The 15,354-nt window shown below is 59.7% G+C and overlaps 1 protein-coding gene across 1 annotated transcript in view; it reads right to left on the reverse strand.

The window, feature by feature from the left end:
- Positions 1-459: 459 nt before the first annotated feature.
- PMEPA1 (prostate transmembrane protein, androgen induced 1) overlaps positions 460-15,354 on the reverse strand; it is a 46,557-nt gene continuing 31,662 nt past the window's right edge. The window contains exons 2-4 of the mRNA XM_037059969.1: positions 6,894-7,048; positions 2,364-2,417; positions 460-1,954 (exon numbers count right to left, since the gene is read on the reverse strand). Of these exons, the coding sequence (XP_036915864.1) occupies positions 1,406-1,954; positions 2,364-2,417; positions 6,894-7,048 (758 nt within the window). The 3' untranslated portion in view covers positions 460-1,405. The remainder of the gene's footprint in view (positions 1,955-2,363; positions 2,418-6,893; positions 7,049-15,354) is intronic.

Genomic DNA, 15,354 nt, shown 5'->3' on the forward strand with positions numbered 1-15,354 from the left:
GGCCTCCGCACACCCAAATCTACTCAGGGAAATCCTGGAAAACAAGAGTGTGTCTGAGAAAGACACTCAGGAACACGCACACAAACACGCACACCGAGCAGGACCGCCTCAAGAGGAGGGGATGGAGATGGGGGGCAGAGAATTCAGCTTCTCAAGCTTCACGCAGAGAAGGTTGGGCTGTCTTTCTCGTTTCAACCCTTCGGCCTGTCCTGGGAGTGGTTTTCATCTCTGGTCTTCTGTCCACTGGCCTGTCAGGTGTGAGTCGATACGGAGAAAGACAGGGACAGGGGCGCATTCCCGACACCTCGGGCCCTTCCTATGTGCTCGTGGACGGCATGTTCTGGAGCCGCCAGCGCATTCTGCACAAAGAAGCCGTCTGCACCCCTCTGGCGTGCCGTTGGGAACATGGCAACGGGAGCATCGTGGTTTTTAAACCAAAAAATAGGAGGAAAACTTAAATTCCTTCAGTAACAGTTTATTTTCATTTGGGGGAAAAGCCAAAGCCACCACCTGGAACTTGGTGCCTCGAATAACTTTCCTATTTCATGCGAGCCAAAGGCTGTTCTGACCCAGAGGGGGAAAACGTGTGTCCCCTTCGGGAGGGAATGTGTCACCAGGTGAAAAACCTGTCACTTGACAAAGCGTCTAAGGAAAGCGGCCTGTCTGGATGCCCCCGTCCAAATTCTGCGGGGAGCCCACCCTCTGCCTGACGTCGGGGTTCGACGTGTCTCCCTAAGAGTCTCGACAGACATGATAGAAGTTTCCATCAAACAAGCACGGACATATTTATATTAAAAAATAGTGCAAAAGCTCAACATTTATATAAATAACTCTAAACCCCTGCTTTGTCGTTGTTTTCTTTACAAGGTAATGCACACTTTCTGAGTTGGCACGTAAAAATGGCCATTTTCTCTTCTAGTTCAGAAAACAACTTCTTTTTTTTTTAATAGGACTCTTCTAATACAAAAATACTCCTGCCCTCGCACATACAGTTTCTCTTACTTTATATATATTTATATATATATAATATTGCAGATCTTTAAACAAAGGTTTTGTGCAAATGTCTTTAAAGTTAAGTCATCATAAACAGAAGGTAAGCGTTCACGCAGTTCAGTCAGGAACAGAAAAGACTAGGGTAGGATTTGTTTTCTCTTTTGCCTTCAAGACACAGCTCAACAAAGAAACATGGTGTTTTTTTTTTTTTTGTGAGGTTTTTTTTTTCAAGCTTTCTTAGCTTGTGCATTCAGACCAGACGGAACATGTAAATATTTATACACAGAGAGGTGGGGGAGGGGATGGTGATGCCCGCGGTTTCTGAGTGTCCTCCCCCCGCCTCTCTCTTTTTAGAAGTGCGGAGTGTTTCGCTTCTTTCCCCACCGCTGCCCTGGCCCGGCCGGGAGCCCCCCTAGAGGGGGTGTCCTTTCTGTTTGTCTTTCTCTTGGCTCCAGGCGGCCGTGCTCTCTGGGGGCGCAATGTGTGCGTGGTGGAGCCGGGTCCCCTCCAGCAAGGCGGGCGGCGCGCTGCTCTGCTGATGCTGGAAGGTGGCGGACCCGGGGTAGTGCCCAATGACCTCGCTGTAGGTGGGGGGCGGCCCCTCCATGCGCCCGCCACCGCCGTAGCACGTGGCGCTGATGCCCGAGTTACTGCTGGGGGGACAGGGCCCGCCCAACACGGCGCTGCCAAGCAGGTCGCTGTCGAAGATGGTTCTGTTCGGGGGCGCGCGCACGGACTCGCGGTTCAGCTCCAACTGCTGCTCAGGGTCCCGAAGCTGGAGGGTGCAGGGGCCCTGGTAGGGGGGCGGTTCCTCCCCATCTGACAGCGAGATGGTGGGCGGCAGGTCGATCTCGTGCTGCAGGTAGGGGTAGGTGGGCTGGAAGCGGTGGAAGCGGTCCCGCTGGGTGAAGGGGGGCACGGCCAGGCGGTCGGTGGGCCTCGGTGGGGCGTAGACCTGGGGCTGGAGGGGGCAGAGCGCAGTGAGTGTCCCCAGAAGCAGGGCTGGGGCAGGGACGGCTGCATGTGACTCTGCTCCCCAGCGGGGAGGGAGACAGGGAAGCAGGGAGAATAGGAAGGAGCTGAGCTCGGAGCCTGGCCTCCAGCTGAGCCCCAGGGGAGTCCTGGCGGGCCACACCATCACAGAGCAGAAAAAGGGGCGGCCTTTGGCCTACCCTGGCAGACTCTAGGCTGCCTCCTGGAGGCGGGGGAAGAGGGGGGTGGATCCCAGCCACCATAAACGTTTCTTGAGAGAAGCACTGAGGTGTGAGCCCAGAGGTGGGAAAGGAACCCGCTGGCCAGGGGGCCTCTGGATCCATGGAGGCAGACTTGGGGGCCAGGGGCAGGGACTTGGGGGCAGCGCTGGGGCTCACCTCTGGGATTCCGCTGCCTGACACGGTGCTCTCTGAGGGCCAGAGGCATCCTTCCTGTGTGGGGAGGAGAGAGACAGGTCAGCAGGGCAGACGGAGTTGAAAGGGTCCAGGGTCCCCCGGGCTCTGACCCTGAGATCCTCCACTTGGAATGAGGTCTCGCACGATCTCCTTCTCGCCATCCCCACCCACTCCCCTGGCCTGGGCACTGGGCTCCCCTCTGAGATGTGGTCACCTGGCCTCGTCGCTGATCTCTGGGCTCCCACTCTGTCCCTCAAACACCCCTCCACACTTTGCAAAACACACAGCTGATTCGCGGGCCCCTTCTCAGAGCCCTCCAGGGCGCCCCATGGGCCCAGAGTAAATCCAAAGTCAGCCACCAACGGGCTCCAGAGAAAGCCAGGCCCGACCTAGCTCCCCTGGCCTTGGCCGTCCCTTCCCTGCTGTGTCACCCTGGGCCAGGCCCTCACTTAGTTCCTGGACTGCAGGCATGGAATATGCAAACCACTTGGGCGTGTGGGTGGCCCTCAGTGAGCCTGTGAAGATGTCGAGGGCCCTCACCCCTCTCTCTCTCGCCAGTCTGACCACCGTCCGGCTCACGGAAGTGCAAAGTGCCCTTTAGGGCACCCCTTGCTCATTCATTCCAGGGTCCCCTGCGGGCCTTCTTTGACACCATCATCTCAAGGGCCCTCGCCCATGAAAAAACCTGTCATCTAGTTATTCAAAAGAATCACCTTGTCTGCCTGTTTATGTAGCTCCTGACCCGTCTTGGCTTCCCTATTGTGAGCCTCGGTTACAGGTGAAGAAATGGGAATTAACAAGCCAAGGGCCCCGTCTGGCTGCTCCACCGTCCAATGACTCAGTGAGTCCACAGACGTGGATTCTGTGCCAAGCTCCGGGCCAGGGGCAGGGCCCGCAGCTGCCACCTCCTGAGGCTTGTGCCCTCCGCCTTGACATTCTGGGCGGGGCCTATAGTTCCACGCACCTCCAGCCCAGAATCTAGGGGGCTGGCTTTGGACCCCAGCCTGCCCAGGGGCAGCCAGCTACATGGGGGAACAACCCAGTGTGAGTTCTCGCCATGCTCCTGGCTCCCCCACCCCTACTACCACCCACTGGCACCGTCTGCCCCGCTCAGGCCACCCTGACCTTGGCCTTGGATGTAGATAGAGCTCAGAGACAGTGAGCTCACCCACAGAGGGGCCAAGGGGTCAAGGAACAGCCTACTCTGCCCACACTGGGGACCCGAGATCCCATTGAGGTAGAAACCCTGCCTGAGGCTCCAGGGGCCTCTGTCAACCAAGGACACCAGACCCCTCCCTGTCTACTGGGATTCCCACGTCACGGGGAGAGACCTGAAGGTCAAAAAAGTGGGACCCCATGCCAGAATCTGCTTGTGTGGAGAAAAACCCCGGACACTGGGCGGGATGTCTTCTTTTAAAAATTAAAATCAGCTTTATTGAGGTTTACCTGACATATAACAAACTGCACACACTCAGAGTATACAGTGTGGTTAAGTTTTGTGCCAGGAACTCATCACCACAATCAAAATAACAAACACATCCATCATCCCATTAATTTCCGCGGGAGTTCCCAGTTGAGGATTCCCACCTGCAGTCTAGGGAGGAACTGCCCGGAGGGCTGCAATTCCCGACATGGCCACTAGGGGGTCCTGTGCTTCTCCAATCGGTCCCAGCAGGGACGAGCTGAAGCACACAGGCACTGGGGTCTAGCCATGTTCCAGGCGTGGGGATGCAGAGAGCAGACGTACACTGTTCCTGTTACTACGGTCCGCAGTGACCATTTTGTCACTAATACTAATAACGACGTGTCAACTGCTGCCCTGGTGTCTGGCTGTGATAGGCTCTCTTAAGCCCCATCTCCATTCTCCCAATAAACCACCGCCCCCCCTCCCAGGTGGATTCGGGAGGCCAGGGCAGGGGTGGCTCTCCCGCAGGAGAGCCAAGGTGGCTTGGATGAAATGGGACCCAGACAAGCCTCTGCCTCAAACCCTGCATCTGAGGTCCTGCGAGACTTGGCCCCTGCCACCTTCTCCCACCGCCCCCATCCCCACCCCCGCGCCCCAGCTCAAGGTTCTCCACTTGGATACAAAGTAGCACCAACCAAGGAGGTTAAGAAAACACCCATCAGGCCCTGGCCAGGGTGGCTCACTGGGTTGGAGCATCACCCCGTAAACTGAAAGGTGGAGGGTTTGATTCCAAGTCAGGGTACATGAGGGAGGCAACTGATTGATGTTTCTCTCCCTCCCTCCCTCCGTCCCTCTCTGGATATATAGCCTCAGGTGAGAAAGAAGAAAATAAATAATTAATTTAAAAAAGAAACCAATCAGTGCCTAGGGGGGGGCCTCACCATACACCCCAGAACCTGCCACCTCCACCCTGAGCACCTGGAGGTCACCTCCTCCAGGGAGACTTCCAGGAACCACCCACCAGGAACCAGCCACTGGGCCAGACACTCCTCCGGAGGCTCCTGCAGCATCTCCGCTCCTCCATCAGCCGGGCTGGGCCCTGCTCTGGGAAACTCACTGTCCGGCTGACTGCGCTGCACTAGGTTAGAACTCGCCTGCCCAGAAGCCAGGTCTTACGACACTTTGGTTCCCGGCTCAGCAAGTGGCCGTGACATCCTCCCTGGTGCAAATGCCAGACCCCCAGGGTTGCTCCTGACAGCTCCTTCTTGCCCCCTGGCCTCTCCCTGACACTTCAGGCTCCACCTGGTTCTGTTTCTTTCTAAGAGCTTTGTTGTACCGAGCTCCTCCATCCAGCCACAGCTTCCCCGTCTAGGCCAGCGGTCTGAAAACCGTTTCCTTAAAGGGCCAGAGAGTAAAACAGTGACTCCGTGGGAGAGACGGCAGGTTGCATCGTGACCAACGCTGCTGCTGAAGGTGAATGCAGCCACCACAGAGGAGACCACGACCACAGTAATGGCTTGGCTGCGTGCCAGTGAGGAAACACACACCCAGGGAGTCACCCTGATAAGGGCCCACGGCAGGACAGCCAGGCCAGGGGTGAGCCCAGCCCCTGGCCAACAGCGGCCAGGTTGGGGAGGTCTCAGGGCTCTGAGACTCCTCAGATGCACCATCTGGCAGGGGGTCCCCAGGGGAGCTGCCACACTTACAAGGCTCTGTGCTTACCCAGTCAGGCATCCCTGGGGGCCTGCGCAGGTGTCTGGGTGGCTTTCTTTTAGCCCCAAGTATCCTGGAACCAGGGCCTGAACTCTAGCCCCCATCTGGGCACAAAGTCCCAGGTGCTGTGCACCAAGCTCTCCAGCTCCCTGGAAGCAGGGTCATGGCCCGTGGGAGCCTCCGCTGAGCCTCCCCCACCCCCCCACTGACTTCACCCTCCCAGTGCCATACAATGGGCAGCGGGGGGTGGGGGGGGTGGGGGGGTGGCAGGAGACGAGCCAGCTCCACCCACTCTCCAGACGCTCCCAGGAGGCTCAGAGAGGAAGGGGGCCCACCCTGGAGCCCACGCTATCTTCCCCTTTGGGCAAAGTGCCCTCACTGGCCCCAGCACCAAGGGAGGGCAAAACGGGGGTGTGGGCTCTCCAAACTGTCACTTAAAAGCTGGGTGCCCTCAGGCAACTGTTCCCACCTCTCTGAGCCCGTTTCTCCTCTGTAAAACGGGGTCCCCACGCTGCCGCAGAGCGGGGCGGTGGGGATGAGCGCAGGTGCAGCAGACGTGTGCATTGCCGCTGGCCGCACTGTTGTGGGGGTAACAGCAGGGGCAACTGAACCCAAGGGGGGACCCCGGCCGTGGAAGCGCAGGTTCCTCCAGAGCAGCTATGTCCGTAGGACACGCGCCGGGTCTCAGGTGGGGTACCCAGTGCTCCCGCCGGAGCCACCACAGCGGCCACTCCAGGCCCCGGCAACCTGATGACATGCAGAGGCCACAGCCTGACGCCAGCGGAGATCCCGAACCTGCCGAGACAGGCCTGCCAGCTGACTTGGCTCAGCCCCAGGGACCGAGCACTGCCGTCAACCACGTGTCCCCAGGAACAGGGAGGCCACACCTGGCACTGCCTCCCGGCCTGTCACTGTCCTCCCACAGGTGGGATGTGCGCGGGCCCATGGCCCCGGGCTGCCCACCTGCCACCGTCTCCCCGACCCCAGCCCACCCGTGGGACCTGAGCTTCTGTCCCAGGCTTTTACACACTGGGTGGGGACTGACGCCCCACATCATGGGGTCAGGGACTGGTCTGAGAGGGCACAGAGCCAGGACTGGTGGAGCTGGGATTAAACTCGGTCCCAGGAAGGGCCTTCCCCCCCCCTGNCCCCCCCCCCCCCCCCCCCCCCCGTGACCTGCTGCCTCCAAGGCCTGAATCCCTGGCCCAGAGCATGTAGGGTGTTGTCTCAAGGGAAAGACCCCCGCCCCCACGCCGAGTCTGGGTCACCTCTGCAGGACTAGGCACCTCTCCCACGACCCGGTCCCGTCGGGCCTCTGTCTGGACCTAGCGCGGCATCCCCCCAGGTCCTGGGAACACCCAGGGAGCGTCCCAAGGTAAGGGCGGGGCACTCACTGAGGACAGGGCGTCTTCTCTCCTCCGCCCCTGGCTGTGCCGGCCGATGAAGGAGCGTGCGGACAGCTTGTAGTGGCTCAGCAGGCACGTGATCACCACCACCATCACCATCACCACCACCACGATGATGGTGATCTCAACGAACTCCAGCTCCGCTGCAAGGCCAAGGGCACGCGTGAGACCTCGGGGAGCTGGGACCCGGGGCTCAGGGGTCTCCCAGCCCATATACACCTGACCCCCCGCTTCGTGCCCCAACACACACGCAGCTATCACAGGCACAGTCACACCACACACACGCCCCCTCTGGTGCGGAGGCTCAGAAAAGTCCCAGTCCCGGGGACTGCTGGTGCTGGGATTCTCATTCCTCGTTTCTGGTTTGGTTGGGTTTTTCTCTTCAAAAGTGGAAAAACTCTCAAGAGAAAGAGGATTTTGATCCTGCTGGAGCAGGGGACGTTTCTGCTGACTTGGCCCGCCACCCACACCCCCACCCCCGCCCTGCAGCTGGTGCCAGCCCCTCCCAGCCCAAAGACGGCCGACAGCCCGAGGGGCAGAGCTCCCTCCCCAGCAAGCAGGGGAATGAGCCTCCCAGATGCAGACGGGGAAGGGGGCAGGGGGACACCCCGGTGCTACTGGGGGTGAGCTACTAGCTGAGGGCCCCCAGGGCTCAGGCTCGAGGTCAAACCCTTCAACTCAGGTTCCCCCGGAGAAAAATGGAGCCGGAGGGTGGAGGACCAGCTGCAGGGCTGGCCTCTCCCACCTCTGGCCTCAGTTTCCCCAGGGCTTCCAGCAGGAAAGCAGCGCCTCCTGGGCGACCACCGTTCTGGCGGTACAGCCATGGAAGCTTCTCCACACAGGACCCACGTGCTCTGGGGGCCCTGATCCTTCCGTCCGTCCCTCCCTGGCTCTCCAGGACACCTCCCTTCTCACGACACATTATACGTCTGCTCCACGGTGCCAAGTTTACTTGGCACCATTAGTAGGTCAGGCAAGTCTGCCCCTCAGGGGACATGTGGCAATATCTGGGGACATGAGTGGCTGTCCCAACAAGGGGCACTCCTGGCATCTCGTGGGCAGGGGCCTCCTATGTACACAGGATGTCCCAGCACGAAGAATGGTCTGGTCAACAGTGGCACAGCTGAGTGTCCCTGGAGTGGGCTGAGCGTATGTCTGGGGTACACTTGTCATCCCATCTCAGAGGGCAAGTGACCGACTCAGGGATGGAGCCCAAGGGCCCGAAGCTCATGGCCTCTCCCACCTGGCCATCTGCTGGTCCCAGGAACTTGTTCTGGACCCTGGGCCTTGGGTCTGGCCCACGGGTGGGACCGTGTCTCCATTTTGCTCTGGAGAGTCTGGGAGGGAAGAGGAACTGGCCGGGGACTCTGGTGACACACTGAGCTCCGAGAAGGTGGGGCCCCGCCCGGCAGGAACCTGGCGAGTCTCCACGGCCCACAAGACTCCGTCACTTTACTGCTGGGAGGGCGGCCTGGGTTAGGCAAAGCCCAGGCCTCTGGCCTCACCCCAGTAATGCTGGCCACACCTCCTGCCTCCCCAGGCAGACTGGTCCAGGGCCTGGCAGCCTGGAGTGATGCCACAGGGTCCAGGTCCTGCTCGTGAGGACCCGGGATAAAGCCACCCAGTCAGGAGGCGCACAGGCCTGCTTTGTGCAAAGCCCACGGCCTCCCACCACAGAGGGGACGGCAACTCCCCTCCCCCCGCCCGGCGCACTCTTCACCCCAGCCAGACCCGGTGGTGGGCACCCCGAGGCCCCTCCCCTGCTGCCTCTGTGGCCCTGCCGGTGCTGGACCTGGGGGGGAGGGAGGGCTGTGGGGCGCCTCTGTCCCTGTCCCAGTGGCCTGCAGGGCGCATGCCAGGCCGTGCTCTTTTCTTGGTGCCGTCTGAGTCCAGATGGTGGCTATGGCTGAAGCCGTGAGGCTGTGGGGGCCGTCAGGGGCCACGGAAGGGGTGCCAGCCAACCGAGTGGCTGTGAAGGAACCTCCCACAGCTCCACGGACCAGCTGACGGGGGCCCAGAGGGCAGGAGGGTCTGGTTTCTGGGGTCCAGTGTCCAGAGCGAGGGAATCACCCCCAGAAATGAGCACAGGGCTCCTGGTAGCGCTGCTGTGCCCACCCGGGTCCCCGGTCCACACTCTGCTCCACGCAGGTCCTGCTGGTTGAAAGCCCAGCGGGCCAACAGGGCGGCGCCGCAGGCAGGCTGACCCAAAGGGCCACGCCTCCCCGCCTCTCTGGGACCTAGAGGCTGGCTGTGAAGCTGCCTGACTCTTAACGCCGGCAACACGTTCGACAGTTTTAAAGCACTGGGTGGGAGGCTTCGGGACTTCTGGCCAAGAGAGAAGTCCCAGGTCACTCAGCTGCTGATGGCAGAGGTGGACCCTGCCTCAGTTTCCCCAATCTAACAGGCCTCCCCTGCACCCGGACATGAAGCCAAGTGCCCTGTATTGTACAAGCAGAGGTGGTTCCTGCCACCAGCCCCTTCCCCCAGCCTTAGTCCCCAGATCGCCGATGGCCACCGGACTCACAACCAAAGCACTGGCCCGGCTTTGCATTCTCTTCACCAGAGCCATGATGTAGATGCCATCACCCGCCCCCCAATTTGCAGACCAGCAAACTGAGGCTTGGGAAGCAGCTGCCTTAGGTCACACCCAGAAAAGCAGGGCCGGGCCCACGAGCCTCCCCGAAGCAGCTACAATGGGAAAGGGCCCTGCCTCCCCCAGTATGAGTTGGTTTCTCTCCCCTACACCCCCAGCACCTCTGAGGACTTCTGGGCCCCTTGCACCTGCCAGCAAGGAGGTGCGTGGCCCCGGGCATCCGCACCTCTGTGAGCGCCCGGCACAACCCGTAAAGAGCTTGGGACAGGACAGGAAGCAGCGGGCGCTCCATTGTCACTGTTGTCACAGTTCCCGATGTCCCTGTGGGGACGAATGACACCCCTCATCCTGCCTGATGCCCTGGACATGCTGGGCATGCCCTGCTGCCTCTGCCCCTGGGCTGGGGGCTTGGGGCACGGTCATCCAAAAGGGTCACCGGGGTGGCAGCTGAATCTGAGGCCACCAGGGACTTACGGCCACAGGTCTCTGGGGACGCAGCTACGGGAACGGAGCCTTTGGGGAAGAAAATCCCTTTTCCCTCATTTTGTTCTGGGGTCAAGTTTGCTTGCCGTGGGGAGGGCTTAGGAGACCAGCTCTGTCACTGTCCTTGGTAATCGTCCCCCTCGGGGTGGGTGACAGATGCAGCAGGCTCTGGGAGACGAAGCTCATCTTCCACGTGCAAAGCAAGTCATTCTAATGTAACTTAGCATCCTCTTCCTCTGTGAATAATTTCAAGCAAACAGGTGGCTCCCCCTCATCAGAGCGGCCTACCTCTTGCTGACACAGCCACGGTCACTTGGAGACGTGCACGCACACACCCCTGATCCCCCGTGCACTGGGCACAGCCTGAATCGTACAAACACCAAATCCAAACTGTCATTCCGTGACGCAGACACGAGTGTAACCTCTCAGACCCTTTACAGATGAGGAAACTTAAGGCTGAGAGAGGCGAGGGGATTGGCTGAAGGCCACGGAGCCCAGGGGGTGCCGCCCCACACCCTGCGGTCCTTTGTGCCACGGCTCCAGAAGGTCCGAAACAGCATGGGCCCCAGCAAAGGGCTGATGTTCAGGGGACTGGTCACCAGGTGGGAGCATCACCCACACAGCCCCCCCCGCACTGTGAAACCAGTACCCTAGGCCAGTGGTTCTCATCTCTCTGGCCGACGCAGAGGAAAATCACTGGACAGAGAGAAAGGAACCTCAGGCCAGACCCTCGGGGGAGCTGCGAGCACCACCCACGGCGCAAACTCACTCCCAGCTGGACGCTCCCCTGCCACCACCTGTGGCCAAGCACCTCTTCAGGGCAGGAGGTCCCCTGCTGGTTCCCACGCCCACCCTGGGGTGCAGCATGGGCCCCCACATGGCCAGGAGCCAAGTCAGAGAGTGGTCCCGAGCCCACGGGAAGCCAGGATTCGCTCTCAGAATACGGTCTTGAAAATTAAAATTGTGGCTGAAAAAGGAACCAATTACTTCGAGAGTTACGAAACGCCCCACCAGATTTGTGATACGGGAAGGGCACACAGGATTACATTCGCGACACGGGGATCCGACCGCATTAAATACGACCTGGCAGGCTTCCACGGGGCGTGAGGCCTGCGGTTTCCACCGTCAACCACAGCGCAGGTGCTGCTGATGCCGCTGCCACCGGAGCCCCGGCTCTCGGTCAGGATCAGGTCAGCGATGGGAGGGATGGGGTTCTTCTGAGCCCAGGATCATGCCACCCCCAACCCCACCCTTGGAGACAGAGCCGCCACCCGAACCAAGTTCAGGAGCCGCAGCTGCGAATGCAGAGGCGCAGAGGCAGCCGATGGAGAGTTTGCAAATGTGCCCAAAGCCCCGGCCCGGGGGCAGCGGGGACCTGGGTCAAAGTTCACCTAGCTCCTGCCAGCCCACAAGAGGTTTCTAGACCAGACGACCCCACCCCCCTCATCCCGCTGTGTCTGCTCCCGGCTGCGGGGCAGCCAGCAATGCCTCCCGGTTAACAAGCAGCCGGCACAGGCTGCCCTGTCTGGCCTCCCGGCCGCACACCGAGGAATTGGGAATCGGCACTGTCTGAAATTTATGAAAATCTGATCTCGTTAGGCCTGCGTGGATGCACCCCAGCAGGGCGGGCCTCATTGTCATTCCGCGGAGCCCCCGCCTGGCTGGGGTTCCAGCTACTGCGTTTACTCCCCCTCCTCCCTCCCCCCTCCCACTGCATTTGAATGAGAACCCAGCTCCCCCACCCCCGCCCCCAGAGTTTCAAATCAAATGGACCCACACAACTTCCTGATCGCTCCCGGTGCCATCTCATCACCCGCCCGGGCGCGCTCATTTCTTTGGGTAAGATCGGTTATGGGTTAAAAAACATGGGGGTCTTCCCCTGGGGGTGCGGAGGTGGGTGGCAAGCCGGGGCCAGTTTCCTCCGCTTTTGAAAGCAGATTGTGCTGCGTATTGAGTGTTCACTCTGCACCAAACATGCAGCTGAGTGCCCAGCGCCCGTCCGGTAACATGTAACCCTGAGGTGCCATCTGGTGTCGTCTGGTGTCCAGGAGGAAACACGTCACGCGCCGCCTTGACTGTGCCTGGTGCCAGAGCCTGAGGCCCCCTGCATGGCAGCTCACAGCAGAACTGAGGGTGCAGGTTAGGGACCTGAGGTTTGCCTCCAGCGCTCCTGAGGCTGACCCCGGCTCTGCCACTTACAGTGGCCTCAGGCCAACCATCAGTGTTGGGGGGTGGGGGAAAGAAACGGAGGGTGACTCCGTCCCCGCTTCACACCGCTGTGGAGAGAAACACGCGAACGAGTTCCTCTGGAGCCCGCATTTCCCGGAAGGGTCCCTGGACGTCTGATTCCACGTTCGCTGGAGAAGGCCGAGCAGCGTGGGTGCCCCTGCCGGGGCTGGGGCGAATGGACAGTACGAAACAGGACTCTGTACCTCTGCAGAGCGAAATAACCCCTCGAACCTTGCAAGTGTGAACCTTTTCCCTCCCATGTTTTCTGTGAAAGGACCAAGCTTGGCCCAACCCCAGGGCCTTTGCATGTGCCCTGAGAACCTCCTGGAATGATCTTTCCTCATATCCAAGTGCTTGCTACCTCCTTACCTTCCAGGCTCTGCTCCAAGGTCATTTCCCCAGGACATGTCCCTGAGCACCCTGTCTGAAACAGTGCTCTGTCCCCAACCCAGGCCCCACGTCCCATGCCTGCTCGGTTTTTCTCTGTGGCATGACATCCAGAAGGCTGTTTGTGACCTGCCTAACCGTTTATTTCCTGCCGCCTAGAACACCCATTGTCACCTGAAGCGACTCTTTGCTTAGTCTCAGTGTCCCCAGTATGGAGGACAGTGCCTGGCCCGGAGTAGGGACACAGTCAATGTGTTGGAGAAATGGTCACCGGGAGGCCCCCAGCAGGACGGCCCCTCCACAGGACAGGCACGCTGCACACACCTGTGATTACACTCAGTCAGAGGGAAGAAGACGGAAGCGGCATCCAAAACAGACAGCGGTTCCCACTGGGAACTTCCCAGGAGGTCCCCTGCGTCTGGGACTGGTGTCTGACAGCACTTCCAGGGTGGGATGTCATGGCCCTGGTCCTGAGGCCAAGGGTGGTGGAGCCCAGAGGTCATGTGGCCTCTGACCAGCCCTGGGAGTGCCCTCGTGGGGCAAGGAGGATGCCTGACCAGCCCACCAGGTGTCCCTGGCTCCAGGTGCCAGATGGTCCCCTGGGCCGGCCCTCCCCTCACCTGGGAGGGGGAAGCCCACATGACCAGATGCACAGCTGGGCCTGTGATACAGTGACCTGCTGTCTCCTCAACACTGGACGGGACTGACGGCCACTCCAGGGAGGCAGGTGTCCTCTTGGCTGGTCTCCACGTGTGACAACAGAAGATGGTCGAGGCTCACACCGGTTCCTCTGCCCAAAGGCCGTGTCCAGACTTTCCTTCCCTCTCTGGTCTCTCTCTCTCTCTCTCTCTCTCTCTCTCTCTCACACACACACACACACACACACACACACACACACACGTAATGTACTTCTCTGCTGGGCTTAGCCCGCCCCTTTCTGGGCTCCTGAGCACACACGGCCTCAGTTTCCTCCCACTGAATTCTGACTCACCTCCCCCTCTGTTGTGGGCGCCTGGGGAAGGGCACGCAGGACACGCTCTCTACTCCCCCAGCCAGAGCCTACAGAGAAGGCCCCATGCTAGGCTGTCCCAGCACAGGTGGAAGCATCCAGAAGCCCAGGGGACCATACACAGTCAAGGCACACGTATTAGACAACACAGGACTGAGCCGAAAGGATTTTTCAGATAAATCACGAACTCCACCCATTCTGTGGCGTGCGCCTCTCCTTCCTGCGGGAAGGCACCTTGCCTCCGCTGGTGCAGGGCCACCCAGCCCTGACTTCTGAGGTCCAAGCTCTGGGGCTTCACCCCCACATGCCCCGGGGTCCCGTTTGGGAGGTGGCTTTGGAGGGGGTGGCGGCGGCAGTGGCCAAGAGTCTGAAAGTGTGAGCAGGGACCAGACGGTGGGCTGAGGACTCGAGGGGGAGCAAAGGGCCTGTGCCATCATCTCAGGGCCTCGTGATGAAGCACTCCCTCAATAAGGAAAGACAAAGTGCTGCCTTTTATCTTTCCTGCTATTATCCAAATGGAAAGAGCTAATGGGGTTTTTATTCCACTGTCACCGGCTTCGAACGTCTTTAAACACCCACTGTCAGCGAGGGATCAATCACCGTGTTCGAGAGCTATTGGCAGAATGGAGTGAACTCGGCGGAGGGGGGGGGGAGGGGGGCGCGGGGCAGCGAGGCCGGCCGGTCAGCGGCCTGTCGGAGGGGCAATGGGAAGGTATTTAAAATGTATCCCGTCCATTTGGTTAACTCAGAAGAGTAGGAGACCCTCGGGGAGGGGCGTCGCCTGCCGGTGGTGGTGCAGATGGCCACAACCACCTTCTTGGGGGAACATTTTGGCTGTGCCTGTCAAAATTAAAAATGCACGCTACCTCTCAACCCAGCGGTTTTAACTTTTACGATTGGTATCTAACAGGAAATTCGCAGAAAGGCTGGAAGGCAGAGATACATAAAGATAGTGCAGCTGGGCTTAAAAAAATTCTTTTAAGTGAACAACCAGAGACCACCTACATCCCACTCCACAAACTCTAGTCTGTCCCATCATGGATGATAATGGGGCCACTAAAAAGATACCCAAGTCAGGGCTTCTCACCCTGGACCCTTCCCTCCTGGGGAGCCATCCTGGGCATCGTAGGCTGTTCGGCAACACCCCCGGTCTCTCCCTTCCACACGTCGAGAGTGCCATCACCCCGCACGTCGCCCCACATCCCCTGGGGGTCAGAGTCGCGCTGGCTGAGAGGCACTGGCGTCAGCGATTACTGCTGGGCCAAAATAGTGAGCCTGGAACAGTATTGGTGCTGCAAGCCCGTTTTTTGAGCGAACATGAGGATAAATACCAAACTGTTGATGAGGGCCACTTCTGGAAGAGGGCAGCTACACTTCCTACTTTCTGTATTTCTGTGCTGCTCACATTCTGCAGTCACTTTAATTTAAACTTGATCTTCATTAGCATGCCCAAAAGACTCAAGCCTCTGTGTGTGTGTGTGTGAGTGTGTGTGTGTGTGTGTGAGTGTGTGTGTGTGTGTGAGGTCCTGTGTGTGGCTGACAATGTGGGGCACGCTTGCTCCCGCCGCTTGGGAGGCCCCGTGTGCTCCTTGCAAACCAGCAGATGTTTCTTTCTCTCAATCACCGAATTTCAAGGGCCTGGTGTTTCCCAACACGAGCGGGGACGGCAGCGCCAGGAGACGAGAGGTGAGCCGGTGGCTCCCTTTCCAGGCCTCTCAGACACAAAGCGAGCTCTGAATTGGGCGGCA

The sequence above is a fragment of the Sturnira hondurensis genome, unplaced genomic scaffold (assembly GCF_014824575.4).
Source record: "Sturnira hondurensis isolate 20B ecotype Veracruz unplaced genomic scaffold, ASM1482457v3 Scaffold0011378, whole genome shotgun sequence".
NCBI lineage: Eukaryota > Metazoa > Chordata > Mammalia > Chiroptera > Phyllostomidae > Sturnira > Sturnira hondurensis.